The sequence below is a fragment of the Felis catus genome, chromosome C2 (assembly GCF_018350175.1).
Source record: "Felis catus isolate Fca126 chromosome C2, F.catus_Fca126_mat1.0, whole genome shotgun sequence".
Lineage (NCBI taxonomy): Eukaryota > Metazoa > Chordata > Mammalia > Carnivora > Felidae > Felis > Felis catus.
In genome coordinates, this window is record NC_058376.1 from 79,084,279 (window position 1) to 79,109,796 (window position 25,518).

Genomic DNA, 25,518 nt, shown 5'->3' on the forward strand with positions numbered 1-25,518 from the left:
AGCAGCCTCATTTTAGTAGAGGGATCCTCAGAAGCTTGGCCTATGGGACTTGCTCAAGACAGAAGAGAACTGGACGTAAGATGTAAAGGTGGATTGCTACACATCAGTATGAATTTTTGTAAATATCTTTTTACAAAGAGGAAGTGTGGTATAATGGCTAAGAGCTTTGGTCACGTGTTCTTGGACAAGTAACCTAATGCATTTCTATCTCAGTTTCCCACTCACTAAAAAATCAGAGTATGAATGGCATTTTCTTTGTATGTGTTTTGAGGGGACTAAATGAACCAATGTACATGAAGGCATCACATAAAAAAAATCATGATTTAACTAGGGTGATCTCTAACATTGACACTTAAGAGCCGTTTTGGGTGATTTCTAGCACTCCCACTTAGAAATAGGTTGTAAAACTTCAGAATGAAAGTACATTTTGCCACTAATAGCGTTTTAAGCCTGAAGGTCTCCAAGTGATTTAAAATTGCTTAAGGGGACACGGGCTCCAAGTCGTTAAAATTCACGTAGAACATAAAGCATTGGGTTAGGTGTTACTTACCTACTAACTTTGGCCAGTAACACACGTTATATTAGGGTCTTCATTATGCATGCTTGTCTTTATGCTACCACATGCAAAGATATAAGTGAGCCAGTTTTGAAAGTGGTCTTACTTTTAGAAGCCGATGGCTATAAATGTGGAGAATCAGAAAGGCAGTCAATTAATATTGAAATTAATCTAAGTCCAGGAAGAACCTTTGATTCCCTAGCTTTTAGAGGTTCTTGGCGATTACACAATCTAATCTTGTCTACTTTCCCCACTCCTCATGTCCATCAATTCAAGACTAATAGAGGTCAGACCCTACATAAAGCCTGGCAAAATTGACCCACGCTTTCACCCTCTGAAGATCACTACAACTTTTTCAGGACCTTTCTTTTAGCACTGTTACAGTTTGTGTTTTATGAGAGCTTGTGGCCCATACATATATGATCATGGGGGAAAATGATCTATTCTCAAAAAAAAAAAGTGGGGGCATTAGCTCTATTTTTTTTTAATAATACTTGGCACTAATGAATAAGAAGTTAAGAATGGTCAGTGACCAGTGTCACCTATAATACGGATCTGATCTTCCCTATCGGGGAAGACGAGCTAAGTTTTAGTTGGTTTTAGGTGATTTTTGTATGTCCATTGGCATCTAGAAAAATAGCATGTAGATGGGACATGTTATGTATTGAAAGTAAAATTTTAAGAAAATAGATCTATGTAGCTATCTATGTAGCATTAGTAATTATAACTAAAACACACATACCTCATCAATATTTTTTCCTAAGTAATTACTGTATAACTCACATATGCTTGGTAGTACTAATGGAATAAACAATGTGGCCAAGCTACATATGCCCCTGTCTAGACAGAATTACTGTGTAGGCAGCTCATGAGCAGCTCAGGCAGCCCTTAAGATGTCCCAGTGTTGGTGTTGGGAAAGCAGATTTCTATTGATATACATTCTGCACCATTTACACAAAGAACCACTATGGAGAACGCAAAGTATCGCAGAAGTTATTCCAAGACAAAGGGATAACTGGAAAAGGACAGAGAGGAGGGTGAAAGAAAACCAAGCCGATAAGAAGCACATGTCAAGGTGAGCAACACTTGATGTAAACAGGAAATCTCAAAGAACTGATGTCATTATTTGTCTTTTATCGGTTAAATTGCCATGGTGGTGGAGGGAGGGCTGGGGAGGGGAGACCAGATGAGGAGACCAGACAGATCCCAGGCTGCTGAGAAGAATGCCCCTGCGAATGAAAATACAGACGCTGCGTCTGAAACAGGAGGAGGTAAAACCTTCATCCCTCACCCATGTCTGCAGTGTCCCCGACTATATAGTGTTCAATCTTTTTTTTTTTTTAATTTTTTGTTTTTTCAACGTTTATTTATTTTTGGGACAGAGAGAGACAGAGCATGAACGGGGGAGGGGCAGAGAGAGAGGGAGACACAAAATCAGAAACAGGCTCCAGGCTCTGAGCCATCAGCCCAGAGCCTGACGCGGGGCTCGAACTCCCGGACCGCGAGATCGTGACCTGGCTGAAGTCGGACGCTTAACCGACTGTGCCACCCAGGCGCCCCATATAGTGTTCAATCTTTAAGTGGTCAGGTGCCACGAAAACATGTAGTGGTGTCACCCTGTATCTTTTTTGGCTAAGAAATTAAAATTGGATGTTTGTTTGTTTGTTTGTTTGTTTTAAACATGCAACTTTAGTTCTTCCCCAAAACTCGTAAGTCTCAAGCCATTACTGCTTGCCCTACATTCCACTGCTTGCATAAAACTTTCCCTGCCACTGGAGAGAGGAAGTGGTGTGTCTATTGTATTCACTTCTCATTCAATAACCACCCCCCTCCTCTGCCCCTGGAGTGGAGGCTGGGAGTCTTGCTTCCGTACACAACAAAGAATCTGGAGGTACAACTCCATACCAATAAAGTGGCTTCATGTTTCTTAATATAAAAGTGCCTCTGTTGACAAATGAGAAAGTTTATGAGCCCATCTTTTCAATAGTTTTAAGGGAAACCGCAGAAGCACCAGAGCCTAACAAATCTTCCTGCATCCACTCTGATCTTACGCAGTGGCTGGGATTATCTTAAAACAAAACCAGACCCTACCGCTCCCTTGCTAAAAATGCTCCAGTGAATTTTCATTTCATTTAGGATCAACACAAACTCCTTATCGTGGCCCGTAAGATCTGGACCCTGCTTACCTCTCCCATCTCATTTTTTGCATTCTCTTCCACCGACTATGTTCCAGCCACATTGGCTGTCTCTCTATTCTTATAAATGTCACGTCAGTGGACTCATCCTTTCTGCTCTTTGCTTGGAATGGTCTGCATCCCGATCTTAGAAGATGTGGCTCCCTTACGTTATTCAGGTTTCAGCGCAAATGTCATCCTTTCAATGACTTTCCTAAGTTGGCTACCTAAATCAATCTCTACCTGGATATTAAAAATCCTTCTTTGGGGGCAGCTGGATGGCTCAGGTGATTAAGTGTCCGACTTCAACTCACATCATGATCTCATGGTTTATGAGTTCGAGCCCCGCATCAGGCTCTGCCCTGAAAGTGCAGAGGCTGCTTGGGATTCTCTTCTCTGCCCTCCCCTCACTTGTGCTCTCCCTCTCTCTCAAAATACGTAAACTTAAAAAAATTCCTTCTTTTTATTTTATTCTGAGCAAGTGTCACTGCCTAAAATTATGTCTTATTCCTTATCTTTTGGGAAAAAATAGAATATAAGCTTTAAGAGGAAAGCAACGTTTTTTTTTTTTTAAGTTTTCTTAAATGTTTATTTATTTTTGAGGCAGGTAGGGAAGGAGGCAGAGATAGAGGGAGACACAGAATCTATAGCAGACTCCAGGCGCTGAGCTGTTAGCACAGAGCCTGATGCGGGGCTCAAACTCACAAAAAGTGAGATCATGACCTGAGCCGAAGTCGGACGTTCAACTGACCGAGCCATCCAGGCACCCCAGGAGAAAAGAAATCTTAATCTCATTCTGTTTCTCATTCTAACCCCAGCACCAAAACAAAATGGGCAAGAAACAGTTTTCGATAAAGGGACAAATGATCAAATGAAGCCACGTGGTACCGTCCAATAAAACTGAGTTCTTCTGCTTTAACACTTAACTGTTTATATTCATGAAAGTTTATAAATGAAAGCTTCTGGATTGGGAGAACTACTTAATCTCTGCAAGACTCGGTTTTTATCAGCAAAAGATAATAGTCCCTTTTAAAAGTGTTAGTGTTACTGAGAAGACTGTGTGTGTTAATTCATGGAAAGTGCTTAGCACAGTACCTGACATAAATGTTCAGTCATACAGCTTTAAAGTATTTAATAACCCCATATGTCACTCAGGATTTTTGGTCTCCCTTCTGTAGTCTAAACCTTTCCAAATATTATAATGATCTCTTACGTAGGTGCGGTATCTTAGAGTCGAAAGTACCTCCACGTCTGTCACCATACATAACTTGCCTTGCAGTCTGAAATTCAAACTGAGGTTTGATTTCCAATCCCTAAGTCTTTCTACCACAATAGACAATACATGGTGAGGAAAGGAGGGGCAGGAAGCTTAGGTAGAGGGAGGTGGGTAGAGTGGAAAGTATAAAATTTGGAACACTCGACTTAAAGTGGGCATCGTACGTTGGAGGACCTCAGAGCTTTGTACCCTTTCCCACATAATAGTACTCTGGATAAAAGGTTATCAGAACGATTCTGTGCCCAGCACTTACTCATTCATTGACCAATGCATCTTTTCCAGCATTTACTGCTTGCCAATCAATGTTCGCTACATAGCAGTTAACAAAACAGACAAAAATCTCTGCCCTTATGACACATTCTATGGGGAGAGAAAGAACACAGGATTAAAATATATCAATGTCGGGGCGCCTGGGTGGCGCAGTCGGTTAAGCGTCCGACTTCAGCCAGGTCACGATCTCGCGGTCCATGAGTTCGAGCCCTGCATCAGGCTCTGGGCTGATGGCTCGGAGCCTGAAGCCTGTTTCCGATTCTGTGTCTCCCTCTCTCTCTGCCCCTCCCCCGTTCATGCTCTGTCTCTCTCTGTCCCAAAAATAAATAAAAAACGTTGAAAAAAAATTAAAAAAATATATCAATGTCAGCTGCTGATAAATATTACAGGGGAGGGGCGCCTGGGTGGCGCAGTCGGTTAGGCGTCCGACTTCAGCCAGGGTCACGATCTCGCGGTCCGTGAGTTCGAGCCCTGCGTCGGGCTCTGGGCTGATGGCTCAGAGCCTGGAGCCTGTTTCTGATTCTGTGTCTCCCTCTCTCTCTGCCCCTCCCCCGTTCATGCTCTGTCTCTCTCTGTCCCAAAAATAAAAATAAATAAATAAATAAATAAATAAATAAATAAATAAATAAATAAAAAATATATTACAGAGGAAAGTAAAGGTGAATAAGGGCATTTTAGGGCCGATATTTTTTAGGGGAGGTATTTTTTGTAGGGTGCTCAGAGAAGACTTCTCCAACAAAGCAGCATTTCAGTAAAGTCCTGCAGGAGGGAAGAGAATGAGCCATGTGGCTATCTGGGGAAAAGCATTCCAGGCAGAAGGTCAGCAAAACAAGTGCCCTGAAACACGAGTGTGCCTGCATAGAGGGTGGTTGGAGCGGGGTGAAGGAGGGAGGAACAGATGAGGTCAGAGCGCTGACAAGGGACAAACAGAGTCAGGCCTTGTAAGCACTAAGCCTGCTTGTCTCAAACAGAAGTCACAGAGCTGGGAAACTGCTGGAGCGTTCTGAGCATGAAAGTAAAATAACGACTGAAACAGGATCCCTTTGTGTCGAGAACAGGCTGACGTGGGACCAGGATGGGAAGGCCACAGCGGGAAGAGGCCACTGCAGTAACTCAGGCAAGGCAGGAGAGTGAATCCACCAGGGTCCTGGCAGGCAGGGGATGTGGGGAGAAGGGAGCAGATTTTAGACAGACTTTCAAGGGGGAGATGAAAGCATGTGCTGTGTGAGAGAAGGAGAAGAGTCCAAACAACTTTGTGTGTTAGGCCTGAGCTCCGACAAGAGCAGACCCGTCATGACTGAAAGGTCAACAACCATGTGTGGGAGGAGCAGGCTTGGGTGAGGGGGAAATCAAGAGGTAATATGCCCCTTAGTGATGAGAAAAGCTTCACTACACATAACACTGTGCCGGAAGGGACAGAGACAAGAGCAGTTCAAGTTGACCACAGCAAGACAGAAAACGATGGTGATGTAGGCTGGGAAATTAACCTCACTAACTAAAACAGAGTGCATCTAAATGAAGATTAATCTACTGGTGATACAAGCTAGGATCTAAAGACTAGATGAGACTGGGAACACAGCTGAAATAAAAAAAAAAAACAGCAACAAAAACACACCTATTAAAAAATACCACTTTAACAAGTCTTAGTAATAGGAAGTGTATGCAACTCCATGTCAATTCAATAATTCAAGTTATTTCACTTACTGATAGATTGATCAATTCATGCATGAGTGAGTTCCTGTTACATACACCGTACTATGTTAGGTACATAAAAACAAAACTGGGGATGCCTGGCTGGCTCAGTCAGTGGAGGGCGCAACCTTGACCTTAGGGTTGTGAGTTCGAGCTCCACGTCAGGTATAGAGATTACTTCAAAAAAGAAAATCTTACAAAAAAAAGAAACAGAACCAAAATAGACACGATTCACACCCCTGAAGAACATAAATGTCTACTTGAAGAGACAGACCTATAAGGTAATTCAAATCCAATGGGATGTGGAGATGTGGAGAAATTGGAATGCTCATGCACTGCTGGTGGAAAGGTGAAATGGTAGAATTCCTTTGGAAAGCAGTCCAGCTGCTTTTCAGAAGGTTCATCAGCGAGGTCACCACATAACCCCACAATTTCCACACTAGGTATATACCCATGAGAGCTGAAAACAATGCCCATATAAACATCTGTATCCAAATATAGATGGTAGCATTACTCATAATAGCCAAGGAAGAAAAGAAAACCAAGTACCCATCAACTGATGAAAGAATGAATATAATGTATGTCTGTCCAATTTAACTTATTCAGCAATAACAAGGAATGAAGTACTCATAAGTATGACAACATGAATGAAAACTTGAAAATATTATGCTAGGAATCCAATCACCACAGACTACCTATTGTTTGAACCCAAATATCCAGAAGTTGCAAATCTACAGATATGGAAACTAGATCAGTAGCTACCTATGTCTGGAGGATTTGAGGAAAATGGGGAGTGTTCATAAGTACTTGGTTTCAGGTTGCCTCGGTGGCTCAGTCAGTTAAGTGTCTGACTCTTGGTTTCAGCTCAAGTCATGATCTTGTGGTTGTCAGACTGAGCCCCATGTCGGATCTGACTCTGTGCTGGCAGTGTGGAGCTGCTTGGGATTCTCTCTCTCCCTCTGTCTCTGCCCCGATCCCACTTGTGCTCAATACATACATACATATGTATGTACGCACATAAATAAATAAATGCACTTGGATTCTTTCCGGGGTGAGGAGACTGTGATGATGGTTGCACAATTTGGTGAATATACTAAAAATATTGGATCAAACTGTACATTTTCAGTGGATTAATTCTACTGTATGTGAATTCTATCTCAATAAAGTTATTATACATTTAAAATACCTACTAAGATGCATGTTACAGTCAAGGAAGAAGAAAAATGTTATGAGAAAATTCAGAGGAATGACAATAATGTGTGGGGATTAGGTGAATGGTCAAGCTTCTCCAAGAGTCAATAATGGAGATAGATCTTGAAGGCTCAATAGAAGTTTAGCAGGTGGGGAGAAACAGGAGGGATGTAGAATCCATTCTGCCAAGTAGCAGGATAAATTTTGGTTTCGATATTTAATTCTTTCCTTCCCTGAAATTACCACCAACTATTGCAACAGCTTCCAGCTCAAGAGTCTAGATCTACTGGGTCAGGAAGAATAGTTGAGAAATGTTCAAGAAGTTTCCATGATAGTCTAAATATTGCAAAGCCCTTCCCATATTTTGGTAAGATGTCGGTTAACTTTTTCTGTAAAGGACCATGCAGTAAATGTTTTGGGCTTTGAAGACTATACACCCTCTGTTGCAACTCTCAATTCTTCCACTGCAGTGGGAAAGCAGTCATAGGTAACACATTAACAAGTGGATGTGGCTGTATTCCGATACAACATGATCTAGAAAACAAGGTCGTGTGTGAGACTCAGCCCATGGGCTGCAATTTGCTGGGTCCTGGTCCATATCCCCCAGTCTGCCTTCCTGAACTCTCTTCCAGTTCTCTGCTGGTCACTAGAAATGTTCCTGCCTCTTCAGGGATCACTAGCATCAGTTATTTCCCAGAAGGCCTGCTTAATTAATACTCCATTGTTCTTTTGAATGGGATGGATAGCAGGATTGAAAACTTGGTTTCCTCTGGTAAAAAATTATGAGTATCATAATAGTAACTATCCCAATTTTTGTTAAAGATGGTGAGTACACAGCCATGAGTAACATGTACTATCTAACAGATCCATAAAGAATGCAACTAGCATTCTTACATTCTCTGTCTACATTTTTCACAATGTGTCCCTAAAGACACATCACAAATAAACATGGTGTCTATGGTTGGGGAGATATAAATACACCATATATTTATGAAGACTGAATAAAAGGGGATCTATTATCTTGAACTTAGATTAGGATATTGTTCCAACTCCATAAATCTTCATATAATGTTGACTGAATCTTGGGTTTCAAATAATGTTGAATACACGTTATGTCTCAGAAACACAACTCTAAAGATGTACTCTCCAAACTCTTGGGCCCAAGGGATATTTGATATTTGGATAACTACTATGAACGAACACATGTAAACACAGACAGCTATAAATGGAGGCAAGTGATATGGGGTGAAAGAATTCTGGGCTAGCAGTCAGAAGACCTATGTTCTTTCTCACCCTACTTCTGGCATTTGGTATTAGTGGGATACCAGGCCAGTTGCCTTTGGACATGATAAAGAGTTTTCCACACATATAAAAGTGTTTGATAAATTTTATAAGGGGTTATAAAAATGTTATGTGTTATTACTATATACTTCAAAATGATATTTTAAGTAAGTCGCCTTCTGAAATAAACCAGAGTTACTTTCTGAAGAATTTTCACTGAATTCCAAGGATGAAATAAAGCAAACACTATGTTATTTGCCAAGAGTATACTAAAAGTTGAGTTTTCCATATTCTAGAAAATCAAAGAGCTAAAATAAGTAAATCTTTATTACTGGGACAATGGCACTTAAGGAAAGTCAGTTATTTGACTTTCAGTATGGTATATTTCCTAATATTCTGTGTGTAAAGTCTTTCGAAGTTTTTCTACTCACCATAATAATTATACATCAATAATGGTCAAACTTCTTTGTTTGCTGGGGAAGAAAACTATAGTCTCTATTCTGAAACAGGACCGTATGAGTGTCTGTGGCTGGCCAAGAAAGAAATGAGATTTCTGGAGAGACATTATCAATTGGTTGGGTAGTTATTTTACTGTAGAACTGAAACAGAACAAAGATAAAACTCTGGTAAATTAAAGTGAGTTCTCTTGGCTCTGTAAATGTAAAAATTACATATTGTTAAAATCATTTGTTTAAAATGATGTATTTAATTTTCCAAAAAGATTAGGGACCTGGGATATCTCTACACATCTAAATCTCTGAAAAAAAGAGGATTAGCAAAATGAACAATATTCACAGACATATCTAAGTATGTGAGGACATCCATCCTGATTATAAATTTTAAAATCAGGGGAAGAAAAAATGATGGAGTGAGTCAAATCATACAGACCCTAAGAACAAGTCTTTCCACAGGAGGAACAACTATGAGACAGAAAAAAGAACACTAGAAGGGTAGCCATTTTCTATTACTATTTTTTATGTTTATTTGTGAGAGAGTGTGTGCACACATGCATGCCCGAGGTGGGGGAGGGGCAAAGGGAGGGAGACAGAGGATCTGAATCAGGCTCTGCAATGACAGCAGAGAGCCTGACACAGAGCTCCAACTGAAGAACCCTGAGATCATGACCTGAGCCAAAGTCGGAAGCTTAACAGACTGAGACACCGAGGCGCCCCAGTCATTTTCTATTATGAAGAGAACTTACAACACTGATGGGGAGGTCTAAGGTTAGGTGTAAGTAAGTTCCTTTTGGCAATAACTGTCACACCTTTTAAAGTTCCTGGGGCGCCTGGGTGGCTCAGTCGGTTGAGGGGCTGACTTTGGCTCAGGTCATGATCTCACGGTCCGTGAGTTCAAGCCCCGCGTCAGGCTCTGTGCTGACAGCTCGGAGCCTGGACCCTGTTTCGGATTCTGTGTCTCCCTCTCTCTGACCCTCCCCCATTCATGCTCTGTCTCTCTCTGTCTCAAAAATAAATAAACATTAAAAAAAAATTAAAAAAAAAAATAAAGTTCCTTTATACTTCCGGTCTCACCTGTCTTGAGTCAATGCAGAGGAACTGTGGTATAAGAAAAGAACATTAGTTTTCACTCAGATGTGGCACTGACTAATTGAATAACTAACTCTTCAAATCACTGTAATGTTTCATGCCTCAGTTTCCTCATGTGTAAATTTAAGGAGTTATCAATAATTCTGAAGGTGACTTCTATGTCTGACAATTTCAACAGGCTAATCTAGAGAGGTGAAGTATAAAGGTTTATTATTTTTTCCACTTTACATTCTTCAAATTTGTGAGAAACTATTTTGTCAACCAAAAAGCACATCTTCCAAATATAGGAAGGTGATGGATACACTCCTGCAATACAGGAAAATAAACAGCTGAATCAACAATTTATTTGAAGAGGAAATGATCAGGTAGAAAAGCTTAAGGAGTCTTAAACAAGCTTGCAAAACTGTTACATTTAACAAACCCATATGACACAAGGCCAATAAAAAACCAAGTCTATATACTAACAGCCAACGACTGCAAAATGAAATTTTTAAAAATACCATTTACAACAGCATTCAGAATGTGAAATACTTAGGGATAATTTAGCAAAACATGTAATACATTGTTGAGAGAAATTAATAAATGCATAAATAAAATGAGTGCTATACCATGCTCATGGGTTGGAAAATAACACTGTTACAGTATAAGCTCCTTTCAAATTGATCTATATATTCAAAAAAATCTGAACCAAAATCACATCAGGCTATTTGTGGAAACTGGCAATCTAATGTTAAAATTTATATGGAGGGGCGGGTGGGTGGCGCAGTCGGTTAGGCGTCCGACTTTAGCCAGGTCACGATCTCGCGGTCCGTGAGTTCTTGCCCCGCGTCAGGCTCTGGGCTGATGGCTCAGAGCCTGGAGCCTGTTTCTGATTCTGTGTCTCCCTCTCTCTCTGCCCCTCCCCCGTTCATGCTCTGTCTCTCTCTGTCCCAAAAATAAATAAACATTGAAAAAAAAAATTAAAAAAAATAAAAAATAAAATTTATATGGAAATGAAAAGGACTTAAATAATCAAACACTTCTGAAAGGACAAAGAAAGCTTTCACAGTCTCCTTACAAAGTCTACTGGAAAAGTCAGCAATAAAGGTAGTGTGGCATTGTCTTAAGGATATATAAGTTAGTGGAATGGAATATAAGAGTCCACATAAAGCCACACGTGTATCGCCAACTGACTTTTGTCAAACGTATCTAGGTAATTCAATGGAAGGAAAGACTTTTCAACAAATCATGCTGAGAAAACTTAAGCCAATGGGGGAAAATGAACTTTAAGCTTTATCTCACACAAAACACAAAAATTAATGTGGAGTGAATTATAGCCCTAAATTTACCTGTAAAACATCTAAACGACAAGCCTAAAATAAAATCTTTGTGACTACGAGGAGGCAAAAATGCCTAAGGGAAAAAATAGCAGCACCGACTATAGAAGGATAAAAACATAAACTGAACTTGATCAAAATTAAACACTCTTGCTCTTCAGAAAACAACATTAAGGAAATGAAAAGTCAAGTCATGGACCAGGAAGAAATATTGGCAAGGCATATATCAAAGGGCTCTTATTCAGAATACACAGGGTACTCTTACAACTCTCAATAAAAAGAGAGAATTCAATTAAAAAATAGGCCAAGAATTTGACGACATTTCACAAAAGAAGATAAAGGATGGCCAAAGAAGTGCATAAATAATTAACACTCACATCATTAGTCACAAGGAAAATGTAAATATAAAGTACAATTAGATATAGCCATAAAGTCTGAAAATAGCTACAATTAAGCAACCACATGTTGCTAGGCTTGAGGAGCAGCTGGAACTCTCCTACATTGCTGATGAGAATGTACAATTTAAGAAAACAGTTTGGCAGTGTCTTATGAAGTTAAATAGTTAACTATCTGCCTCAGAAATCCCAGTTCTGGGTATCTGACAAAAAGAATAGGGGCACCAGGGTGGCTCAGTCGGTTAAGCTTCCCACTTCGGCCTAGGTCATTGTCTCACCGTTCCCAAGTTCGAACCCCGTGTAGGGCTGTGTGCTTGCTGACAGCTCAGAGCCTGGAGCCTGCTTCTGATTCTGTGTCTCCCTCTCTCTCCTCCCCTCCCCCACTCTGCTCTGTCTCTATCTCTCAAAAATAAATAATCATAAAAAAAGAATCCATGTACAAGGACTTGTACATGGATGTTCACAGAAGCCTTATTCGTAATTCAAAATGAAATAAAAAAATGACCCCCAAAAAGTGAATGGATAAACAAAATGTAGTATGTTCATGCCATGGAACACTGCTTAGCAATCAAACTAAATGACTACTGATATGCACAACAACATAAAGAAATCTCAAAAAAATACAGTGAGTAAATGAAGACCTGACACAAGGGTGCCCGCTATGATATGATCCCATTTATATGGAATTCTGGAAAGGATGAAAATAACCTACGTTCAAAAGCAGGATGGTAGCCTGGGACTGAAGGTAAAGGGGACTGAAGGCAGCAGAGCATGAGGGAGGGAGCTCTGTGAGGTAGTTGAAATGTTCTGTAGATTGTGTTGGTATTTATATGGGTACATACCTGTGTCCAAGGTGCACTGTTACATGCATTTAGAAACACACATTTTATTGTCTGTAAACGAAACCTCCGAAAGCTGATTAAAGAATATGAATCCACAAGTCCATGGACACTTGGCAAGCAGGGGACTAAAAAAGACTGTGTACATAGCAGCATCCATGTACACATGCATATTCCAAGAGGAATGTAAAATATCAGCACCACAGTGAACATGAGAATCTATCCAGCTACTCTGGATACTGAGTTGCTGACGTGACAATGCTTGTATTACTGAGGTCACCTAATATGATCTGGTGGGGTAGGTTTGGGTTCTGACACTTTGCTGAACAGCCTGTTAAGTTCTAAGGCAGGGCTCCCTCATTTTAGTAGGGCATGAGAAGTTTCTTGATGCGTCTTTATTAAACAAGAATGTGCTAAGAACTGTGTTAGTTACTCTGGAAGAGACAGGGTTGTTCAGATAGGGTTGTTCACCATCTCTATCCCCTAAATCTTAGAGTTCAGGACGCGCTGGGCCCAGTTTAGTGGAAGATTGATACATGCATGACTCTAGTAGAGTAAGAGTGGGAAAACTTCACAGGAGAGGGTGAAATACTGCACGACTTGATTTTACAAAGAGAAGGCATCGTAAGAGAGATGGACACTTCAGCTCGGTCTTAATGGATCACCTGAGATGCACAGGTATTTCATCTATCTGGCGGAAGGTCTGAGAAGGCATTGAGGGAAGGAGCTCTACGAGGAAAGCTATAGAGATGAGAAATAACTAGGAATGTAAGTTCTCAGTTGGAAGTCAGGATGTTTCAAGGGGGAGATAAACTTGGAAACCCAGACTGGGTTTCAATTCATTGCATAATGGGCTGGGAAATTTGGAAAGTTTTTTGTTTTTAAATAGCAATTAATGACCAGGGCAGAGCTGTAGGGTAAAAAGATTAATCTGATAATATGTATAGGAGGGACGGGTGTGGAGAGAGACCAGAGGTGGAGACACTCAATAGGAGGCCATTTCAATAACTCAGTTGAGAAATTAGGACACCTGAACTAGGAGTCACAAGGAGATTTACTTAAGAAACCAGATTTGAGAGACAGTGCGGTAGAAACAGCAGGACAAGTTATATGTATGTGATGTGGAAGAGGAAGTACAGTCCTAGGGCCCTGAGCCTGGATGCCCAGCAGGGAATTAGCCGGTGCTTCCCCTCCATTTGATGGCCTCATGGCCACAACAGCTCTCTCTCTCACTCTACCACAACAGCTGGAGCCCACTTACATGTCTGACAGCGAGTAGGGCCATGGTGGCGCCATGTCCAGCGGTTGTCGATGCGGATGTTTGATGCTCCCACTATCCAAACACCAAAGCGTGCTGACATGCATGGCTTCCCCGGGGGAAAGTATGAGGACAATATTCAGAAGGTTGGAATCATGGCTCCCGTGAATTTGCCAGATGACCTTCACAGAGTGACTGTCAGTACTGATCTTCTGAACCCCTGTGAATTCTGTAGGGGTCCACAAAGCACTTTGGGAACTGGAACACCCCGTATAGAGGGGGATTACTAATATTCTTGTCACTAGCAATCTCTATCATCCTCATCTTTATACGTACAGGTATTGGCACCTGTCCGGAGGCATCTCTCTGCATTCATCCCTCTCCCCACCCTAACCATCTCCTCTTTTTGCTTCTCTGATCCTGGAATTGAGGGCTATTTTGCACAAGGATGACCATAAAGATAGTTTTTTCCAAAATACCACCAATTTCTTGCAATATACCCAATATGTACATCCATCTCCTAAAGTTAAACATTTTGATAGTACTGGAATGTTTGAAATACTACTATGTCAACATTCTCAAACATTTCCTGAAACTTAACAAATTACAGGACCCTTTACCACTGACCCCAGGAGTTCACTCCCTCTGTTCTCTTCTCCATACCGTTAAATATTCCCCAGATCCTTTTGGATGTTAAATGAAGAGCAGTGATCAGCTCTGACTCTGGATAAGAAAAACTCTGCATTGGATTTATTGAAAAGTGGTTTGCCGATCTCCACACTCTCACCATGGTGAAGGGTTTTCCAAGGAGATGTCAATAGTAGATGATTGCCGAATTTAACCTAACCCCCACACTAGGTGGGCCCTCACAGCTTTCCTGGGATGCATAGCACCAGTACCTTTCACACACTGTGGGGGCAAACAGAGTCTCTTTTACAAAGTTGAGACTGACGAGGGTTAGATTTATGACAAGGAAGTGGGTCTAAAGCTGATCTACCCTCAGGTCACCGTGCACCCAAGAGTAATGACTGGCCTCCAGGTCCTGGTTCTAGGGCTTTCAAGCTGCCCCACCTTAATCTGAACGCTGGAGAAAACGCACATCCTGTCTCACTGGCATGTGAAGACAACGCACATAGGACGAGAGTTCTGGGAACTCCATGGTAGCTAGCAGATACGAGCTTTTATAAAAGAGCCAAAAGAAAAGATTCCACTGTGCCTTTAAGAGCGTTTCTAGTGGGAAAGGAATATTTCTCTCTCATAAAACCTTGCTTATAACAATATTTTTCAAGGAACTCAGCTCAGATGGTCCAGGAAGCGCATTATGGTCTACTGTAGCATGCAAATTAACTGCTCAGCACATTATGGAAACATAAATATCATGATCCCCACACTCTGCAGGTTTTCATGTGGCCTCCTTCCTTCCTTCCTTCTCTTCTTCCTTGCCTTTCCTTTTCCTTCTCCTTCTGCTTTCTCCTTCTCCTCTTTCCCTCTTCATTTATATTGTAAGGAAATTATAGCAGCTCATCTCAAATAGAGGAGAGATTTCTTTCTTTCACTTAAAACGAAACAAAACAAAACAACGTCTTCCTTAATGGGCTCAATGTCAAATTCCTCAGAACTTCTGAATGTAACAAAAGAGAATTGTTCTAAGGTACAAAGGTACTTTTTCCACCAGTGACTTAAAAAACTGGAAATAAACGAAAGCCAGGGAAAAGCTGAATAGTCCTCACTTGGCAATTATTCAGCCCCTGGAAATTTCCAAGCCCTCTGCAATCATTAATTAATTAGTGAAGATGATGTTCCACTTTACTGAGGCTGGGAGCGTGACATAAAGAGGTCTAGAGGCTTTCCCCAAGCTGAAAGAGGAATGTCAAGGGAAGAACTGAAATTAGAATTAGAAGCTCATTTCTCAAGCCAGTAGTCACATCACTAAGCCAAGCAGAGTCAATATTGGGACAATAAGGTCCTCTGTGCACAGGTGCAGTTGAATACAGCAGTGTTCTGCTCAAAGACCAGCTGTGGAAAAGCCCACCCCTTCATCCACCAGTGCCCCCACAACACACACAGGAAATTTCTGTAGCTTCATCGCCTCTTTCCCCTTTCCTAAAACACAGACAGATGGCTAAATATCAACCTCCAACCACTCTCCTCTATAATCGCAGCAAAAATCCATGATTTAATTTTCATGATTGAAAGGCACAATATGATGTCAAAAACACATGACACTGTTGAAAATAAATATTTCCAAGAAAATTTTTAATGACATGAAATTCAGTGATATCCAGAATCCGTAATAATGTAGACCACCTCGAATAATTACCTTCTCCCATAAGAAGGAAAGGGAAATGTCATGCTTTTGGGGGAGTGGATAATCAAAGTTCACTCCAAGAGCCTGAACAGGTTGCTGAGGGCAGATCAAACATTAGTGATGATGCGGCTCTGCCTGACACCTTAGATCCAGGTCTTGCACTGGGTCCTACGCCCATTCCCCCTACACCACTGGATTGGTTCCAAATGTTGAACAGGCACTATCTAGATAGCACCTCATGACATGATAGGTAAATAGGAAACTCGAAGACTGGCTCAGCACTTCTCAGCAGATGATTCCCTCCACCAGATACACTTTTGCTCTATTTCATGTCTGTTTCCCCCGGTGGGGTGATGGGATCCTTAAACAACTCAGGGCCCACCTCTTTCCCTCAGGAACATCAATCAGGATGCTCTGGGTGAGGAAAAACTGCATGCATAGCTGAACTTAAATGGTGAAGACAACTGTCCCAAACTACACTTTTAATCTTCCATAGGAGAATTTGTTTCAGTTGTACCAAAAGCAAGGGAAAGTTCAATAACCCCATTTTGTTCTGAATGGGTGTTTTCAGGTCCAGGAACGACCACTGCAGACATGCTGTAATGTTAACAAAGGGCAAGCCTATCCAGTGTGGCTATTCTTGACAAACTTTATTTAAAAGCAAAACAATAGGGGCACCTGGGTGGCTCAGTTGATTGAGCGTCCAACTTCCACTCAGGTCATGATCTCGCAGTTTGTGAGTTTGAGACTCACATCGGGCTGTATGCTGACAGCTCAGAGCCTGGAGCCTGCTTTGGATTCTGTCTCCCTGTCTCTCTGTGTCCCTCCCCTGCTCATGGTCTCTCTCTCTCGCTCAAAAATAAATAAACATTAATTTTTTTAAAATTAATGCAAAGCAAGGGGCACCTGGGTGGCTCAGTCAGTTGAGCGGCTGATTTCAACCCAGGTCATAATATCACGGTTTGTGAGTTTGACCCCCATCTAAGGCTTTGCACTGACAGTACAGAGCCTGCTTGGGATTTTCTGTCTCCCTCTCTCTCTGCCCCTCCTCTGCTTGCTCTCTTTCTCTAAAAAATATAAACTTCAAAAAATAAAAACAAAACAAAAACAAACAAAACAAAACACCCTTAATAACGTTTATTTTCATGGAGGGAGTTTGAAAAGAAAGGCCTCCCAAGAGTAACTTGGAATCTTTATGTTGCAGAATGACCATGGCTGGTCCACTTTTGTGTAATGAGCATTCATAAGGTTACCGGGTGCCTCCAGATACTCACAGGCCCCCCTGGGAAGGGTTCTTTTCCTCTAAAGAACCTAAAATTCTTTTGGAGCACCATTAATAGAGCAGATGTTTTCATGTGAGAATCAGGGTTTAGTAAACATCTTACCGAGAGAGTAAGGATCTGACAGATTTTTGTCATAATGGTGAAAATGTGAACAGGTATATCTGGAAACTGACAATCTTGAATGAGTAAAGGATTATACACACACACGGATACACACATGTGCGTACACACACACACACACACACACACACACACTTCTATAATCCATCTCAACAATTACAATTCAACGTGTAGCTAATCAAGGGCTCTACAGTTTCTTTTTTTTAATGTTTATTTATTTATTTTGAGAGAGAGAGAGAGAGAGAGAGAGAGAGAGGCAGAGAAAGAATCTTGCATTGTCAGCACAGAGCCCTACATGGGTTTCGATCCCACAAACTGTGAGATCATGACCAGAGGCGAAATCAAGAGTCAGACACTTAATTGACTGAGCCACCCAGGTGCCCCAAGGGCTCTCCAGTTTCTGATTTCTCACAGCTCTAACCAAAAGGGTGGGCTCAGTTCCAACCAATAACTGGAGATTAGCTTGGTTTCTCCATTGCTTCCCTTGCAAGTAATTCTCCTTGGATCCTCTCGTCAGGGTGGGAAGAAACATCATCATGTTGGTTCTAGTACTCATGGAAAGTCCAAGTTGTAGGTGAAGAGGTATGTGTAGTATTGTGTCTTAACTATTCACAAGGAAGTAACAATGCATTGACTTAAAAGCATATATGCTTGCAATTAAATCAAACCAAAAAAAAAAGATAACTGTCATAAAGGATTTTTAAAAGTTTCTGAACACAGTTAAGGCCCACAGACTAAGATTCTTCCTGGAGGATCAGTAATGGGGATAAATAAGAGGTAATAAACAAGTTCCATAATACTGCAGCCCCCTTTACCTCTCCTACCAAGGGGCCTTTGGCCACTTGTTCTGTCTCAGCAGCCCTAGGCTTGTTCGGCCCTAAGCAGAACCCAGAGTGCCAACTTTGCTTGGGTTCTGAGCGTCTTTACATGAGCCTCATGTGGCCCTGTACATCTCTTACCTACAAATATGGGGACCTCCTGTCCCCACTAAGGTACAAGATGCTGCATATCTATTTAGAGTCCAAGCACATGCAACAGCTAAGCGTGAGGGAGTTTCTGACCCACAGAGGGGCGCTTTGACCAACAGGAGACAAGAGCTGGAAGATAAACTATTTTCCCATCCTCTCCCTGAACAGATTGTCCTGATCTGCTCATACGGTCTTTTGCAAGATGATCCTTCAAGATTGAACAATTTGCTGTACTGGATATTAAACAGCAGCCATATGATCCCACACGTAGGATCTCTGCCTTTTCCTGCTTCACTCACGCTCACCTGGGACTGTACTTTCTAATGACATAAAAGGAGCACATACACTTTTGCCTTAGGGTGTGCTTTCTGGGGAGGTCAGGCCAAGATACACACTCCTTCAGCCCCATCACTATGTTAATGAGTCCCCTACCTTTTGTTGCAGTGGCGGTGCGCAGGGCACTGAAACAGGATCTGTGATATAGGTCTTCTTGGGCCCAGTAACTGGATACATCCCGGCTGGGTTCTGGTTTCCTGTTCCAGAAGGAGTATACCCTTGTTCCCGCTTCCACGTATTCGGATGCCCTTGTTGACCGTAAGCTGGATCAGAGTCATTTTTGCCCCCATAGCCAGGCCCTGATGGGCAATAGGCTTCATAATAGCGTCCTTGGTTGGGGGCATACCCATACCCAGGCTCCGGTTGAAGTCCTGGTGGTGGAATATATGCATAGTCCATGCCCCCCCGTGTTGAAGGAGGTGGGCACTGCCCAGAGATAGAAACTGGTTGAGTGTTATAGCCCTGGGGTCCTGGGCCTGCGCCATAAAATTGTCCTGATGAAGGAGCAGCCATGTAATGAGAGCTGGGCTGGGCTGACTTCACCTGCACGTTGAAGGCAGGCCTTGAAGGGGTGGACGCCGTAGCATAGGAGGCGGGGACTGGTTGAGGCTGGGGTTTTAGTGTTCCAATTGGTGCCACAGGGATGGGTCCTGCCTGGGGTGCAGGCTGTGGTTTCAATGTAGACTTTTTGGTTGCCGTTAGAGGGGGTTGGTTTGGTATTACCATTCTTTTATGTCCTGTGACAGGGGTAGAGACTGGAGGAGAGGCAGTCGAACTAGTAGAGCCCTAAAGGGGGAAAGAGAAAAAAAAATAAAAAAGATAAAGATTACTGCCAGTGAAAAATGAAAACACATAAAGGAACAAATATTAGTAACTACTATTCTTATTTTGTATCAACTCTTATATGGTTCCTGCCTTCTAAGAATTCACAAACCAACACAAAAATCATGTGCATTTTTGTGTACTAGTAATGAACAATCTGGAAAAAAAATTAATGATTCCATTTACAATTACATCAAAAGGAAACAAAAATACTTAAGAATAAACTTAACCAAAAAGGGCAAAAGACTTACATACACTAAAATGTACAAATGCTGCTGCTGAAAAAAATTGAAGGCATAAATAATATATAAGACATCCTGTGTCCATGGATTGGAAGACTTAATATTGTAAAGATGTTAATACTACTCGGAGCAATCTATAGATTCAATCCAATCCCTATCCAAATTTCAATGGCAATTTTTTTTACAAAAATGGAAAAAATTCAGCCTGAAATTCATATCAAATCTCAAGAGATCTGGATAGCCAAACAATCTTGAAAAAAAAAAAAAAAGAGCAAAATTGTAGGTCCACACTGTGCAATTTCAAAACTTAGTACAAAGTTACCATAATCTGCACAGTATGATAGTAGCATCAAGACAGACATATAGACCAACAGAATAGTATAGACAGTCCAGAAATAAACTCTTGCATACATACACAATTAATTTCTCATGAGAGTTCCAAGACCATTGGTTTGAGAAAAGACACACTTTTCAACAACTGGTGAGGAAAACTGGATATCCACAGGTAGAAGAATGAAGTTGGACCCTTACTTACACCATATATAAAAAGTAACCCAAGTTTTTAGCTCTAAATGTAAGAGCTTAAAACTTAAAACTCTTAGAAGAAAACACAGGCGGAAAAAAAATAGCAACTTCTTGACGTTGGATTTGTTAATATATATATAATATATAATATATAATATATAATATATAATATAATATATATTATATTATATGAAATATATATGTATATATAATATATATAATATATATAATATATAATATATATACATATATATAATACTGAAAGCACTAGCAATAATAAACTAAGCTAAACCATGCTATCTCAATCAGATCAGATTACCAAAGATATAGTCAACATACAGCAAAAAGGAGGTACTAGAGAAAGAACAGGAGGACTGGGCAAGGGTACGAAAAAAAACAAGTAAATCAAAGAGGGGTGTTGAAAGAAACAAACACTCCCAGAAGAACCAAAAAGATGCTAAATTTTAGAACAAAGATTCCTATCAAAGAGTGATTTACCAAAGATAACCCAAATGTAGACTCTTCCTCCTTTTCTAACTTCCTGATTTCCATTGCATTCATTCATTCAATTCAGAAATACTTACTGAATATCTTAAGAATGTTTAAGGACACAAAGATTGGAAGATCTCACTGCCAAGCTATGAGAAGTCTTGGTTAGGCTGGGGATAAGTAAAGGCTCAGAGAAAGCTTGGAGATTCAAACATCTGTCCTTAGGCATTAGTCTATTATGGATCTGGAAATATGTCAATGACAGAATGTTTTAATTTTGCTCTGAGTTACTATGATTAGATTTGTTGATACAACAAATGAATGACCACACCCTGATTTTGCTGTTTATTAATTTCCAAGAGAATTCACATATTCTTAGGAAGAGGGGATGTGAGGCCTTATGTTACTCTAATGTCATGTACCCCCAACAAGTCACTAGAGATATATAGCTGTGGGAAAGATGCCGCTAACTGCTTTTTCATACCTACTCCCCTTCTTCACTACTCAAAGAATTTCTATTTTATTTAGGGTGACAATGTCCTCACTTAAAATACTTCTCTAGACTACAACCAGAGATAGAACGTTGCCACGGGACACAGTTCTGGCCAATGAGATATATGCTAAACATTTTAGGGAAAACAAAAATTCTCCTGATAGAAGCATCACCCCTACCTACCTTGCCAGTTTCTTCTTTCCTGCCTGGTTGGTGGATGTGGGGCTGTAGATGGTACAGCTATCTTGCCCCCACCATAAGATGCAAGTCTATCAACTCAGATATATATAGCTTTCTGATGATCTACACTGATCCAGAGATAAAGATTAAAACACTCCCAGAGATATTTGGTTGACATACAGTAATTCTCAATGGAGAGAAAATCACCTCTTGATCAGGGATGTTTGGTAATGAGTGGGGATAATCTTATTGTCACAGTGACTAGGGGATGTTATCATCATTGCATGGGCAGAAAGCAAAACACATCACTGTCAAACCCAAGATGGCAACAGCATCCCAATGAAAGTGACAGACTCTTGGGCTACATTTCTTCTGTCAACCTACCTGTGAAGTTCCCAGATGTGAGCCAAGGAGGCCACAGGTCCTCTCTAGCATCTCTCCTCTACAACACTCTCTACTTCTGGATCCAAATAACCCTTCTCCCCTTGGTCCCTTTGATCCTAGAGCACATGAAAGCTCTGACTCTGCTGGCTCCGGATGATCGCTCTGTCCCTAAACACTTCTCTATACCCAAATGCCTGTGTACGCGATGCATTTATAAATCAGCGTGTTATCATTTTTGTTGGGATTCTGACAGTTACGGCTCTCTTTCCCACATTTTATTGGTCTCAATTTATATTTGTCTACTTTCCTAAAGAATTCATAATTCTAGATTTAGTTCTTTAAGTTACCGGAGGCTGTTAAATACAGTTATCTTTTTTTTCCCCCTTATCTGATACTAGCCTCTCAGAGGACAAACTTGCCATTTACTTTTGTAATTGAAGCAACCTTAGTAATCTTGTCTTGGCAGAGTAGCTTTTCCCTTCTTTGTGAAGATGGCTCCAACAGTACTCAAGAGAAAGAAATTCCATTTCCTTAGTAAGCAATGTATTAAGAAATACATCCTGAAGAAATTCCTAAATACACACACAGTTAATTAAGATCCTGACATTCTGTAGTAAAAAGCATGGGAGAGTCAGTTTGAACCTAAAAAAAAAAAAAAAAGGTAAGGTCAGTTTTTTTCCCAGTCAACCACGTCAGTCTTAAAAAAAATGTCAGCATAGATGGAATTGAATGTAAGAAGGAATAAAGCTTTTCTTTTCTTTGATGACTCAAGATCAGCAGAAACCCAGAGTTCCTATTTTGAACACTTTACAAACCCAACTATAAATGGAGACAGTGACTGAGCAACTGGGCTAATGACAGGCGTACTCTGTGCTGCAGCTGTAGAGAAGTCTGTCCCCAGAGCAGATCCTGCAGAAATCACAGATTTTGGAAATGAAAGCCAATCACAATGATAAAGTAAGAATAAAAAAGAATTAATATAGACCTAACTCCTGAGAAGCAACATTTTCCAACCAAATTCCTCTTTTTCTTTTTTGGTGAACACACACACACACACACACACACACACACACACACACACACTTTAAACCTCCGTAAAGTCTTTGAAGGAAGGCATCAGGTCACAGTTTCAGAAGTCATCGCTTTCTTCTAGGAAATATCTCACCAGTGGAACTCTCTTTGGGGGATGAGAAGGTTTCCCACAACTTTATTATGAATTCTGCTGTGTATGTGCCGGCATGCTTCTGACTATTTTCTATATCGTAACTACGGGAGTGAAAATAGCACATTTAGCTATATTTTTCCCTTTGCAATTTTACACTCTTTACCTCACTGGAGGTGGAAGGGGTAAAGAACAGGAATCATTTTAAAGCGTATTTATTTATGTTCTTCATAGTTAAAGAAAGCTATGGCAACATTTTCCTGGCCCACATATTCAATTAAATACATAGTGAATCTTTTCTACTCACTGAATTAGTTGGCACTTCCGAGTATTTATTTTTGGCATATCATTTCTTTTTTGTTTTTGCAGAAATTCTTAAAGTTTTATCATGATTTAACATTTTTATTTTGAAAATCAAGCACATTTTAAAATTACAGGAATATATACAAATATATACATATATATTACATATACATGTATATATATAATATATAATATATTTGTAATATATATTATATGACTTGAATCTCTGTAAGTCTTTTTATGTGGTTATTTTTCCATTAATTATTTTCTAATGATCATGTAAAGCTCTGTGAGGTTAATGGGAGAAGGGCAACATCCTGGGATGAACAGCACATGTCCCCCCGTCCGCCAGGAGCTTATAGTCTGGTAGAGGGGCTACTATATAATCAACAACTGGTGGATGGATACTCCATTACCAGGAAGAACTGGTCGTGGCCATGGGACAACAACAGACAAGGGGTACCAAGAGCACCTCTTGTTCTCACCCCATGGGGCAGGTACTCAACTTCCTTTGTGGCCAGGTCAGGATAAGGTCCGGCCATTCCTCAATCTCTCCTGCCCCCCCCACCTGCTCCCTGACCACACTCACACGAGCACACACACACTCCCCCGCTCCAATTTACCACTATGTCTTCTATGCATCCTCCGTTTCTTTCTTATATCCTTACATTTAACTCCAGTCTCGTTTTCCTTCCGCTGCTGTTTGCCCACATCGCCACTTCCCTGAGCTGTTCATTGCCATCAGCGAACTTCACTTCTTTCTCACTCCCCTCCCTCAATAACGCCACAGTCATCTCTCTAACGTGACCCTCTGAGCCTGGCTCTCTGCTGATCGCAATCTGCCAATGGCCCTGCTTTGTGTTGAGCTTGTTTTATTATGTTGTGCTCTTTGTTTGTTTGTTTGTTTTTAATATACTTTAAAAGAATTTCCAGTCTAGCCCCTGCCTCCCTGGCCAGCTGCCTCCTTTTTTCTACCATCACTCACATCACACACTCCAGCAATTTGAGGCTTATGCAGAGACTGGAATAGATCACACAGTTATGTCTGCACTCAGATCCGTCAGCCAGGACCTCCTTCTACAGTCTCTGATCCGTTCTATCCAATCTCTACCGCGCTGCTCCCCTGCTGCTCAAACATAGCCATCTGGGCAGTTGCCTACTTATTCTGCAAGTCTCAGATCAAATGATGTGTCTTCTGTACTGTCATTCTAGACTCCCCTGTAATGATTTGGACGTTCTTTCTGTGGTCCTTCAGTTACATTCCCCATGAACTTTGTACATAGTCCCCATTAAAACAGTTACCTTCTGGTGTTTTAATAATCGACTTGCATGTTTTTTAAGTTGGAAAGAAGTCAAGCTGTAAGCTCTAGAAAGCCAAATTATCATGATCTCAAACAGACAGAGATTTGTCTTTCATAATAGAGAATCCAGGAACAGGCAGCGAAGAACTAATGTCTGCTCAACAGTGACAGCAGGGATTCAGGCTCTTTCTAGGGATCTGTTAGAAGCACTTCACTAATCTTTCTTTAAAATTCCTACTGATGACCAGTCGTCACCATATTGCCCAATGGCCCCTGAATAATGACCCTCTTTATCTGACACAGGCCCTCCTCTCTTCTCTCCCTCTTTTTCTATTAACTCTTTCCAGGACCATATACACAACTTAAAATACCTTCCGCGTTATGAAGATTCTCTTGAGTTTCTATCTCCAGAATTCACCAGCATTCTGAATACCAGGCCCAGATATTCAGCTGTTTATTTTATGTGTCTGCTTGGACGTCTCAAATGCCTTTCAGGCTCGACATGTGAAAAACTGTCTCATCATCTTCCTTGAATCTGCCCTTCTATTCCCGTCTGGTTTTCTCATCCACACAGGTGTTGCTCAAATGAGAACACTAGGAGTCATTCTTGAGCCTCTCCCTCACATCCCATTCAAGTACTAAATCCTGTCGATTCTATTTCCTAAGCAAGGAGTTCTGTAACTCTCAAATCTTTCCACATTTCCTCATTTCCTCTGCTGTGGTGACTCTTTTCCAAGATACCACCACCCGTCACTGTGAATTCTCCAACAGGAATCCAGACTGGTATCCCAGGGTGTACTCTTTCTCCCT

At 40.9% G+C, this 25,518-nt stretch overlaps 1 protein-coding gene across 11 annotated transcripts in view; it reads right to left on the minus strand.

Annotated features, from left to right (window-relative positions):
- Positions 1 to 25,518, minus strand: part of LOC101096257 (LIM domain containing preferred translocation partner in lipoma) — a 692,709-nt gene that overhangs the window by 249,288 nt on the left and 417,903 nt on the right. For all 11 annotated transcript variants that reach the window (XM_023260309.2, XM_045036388.1, XM_045036386.1 and 8 more), the window contains one exon: positions 18,904 to 19,593. In XM_023260309.2, coding sequence (XP_023116077.1) covers positions 18,904 to 19,593 — 690 coding nt within the window. The remainder of the gene's footprint in view (positions 1 to 18,903; positions 19,594 to 25,518) is intronic.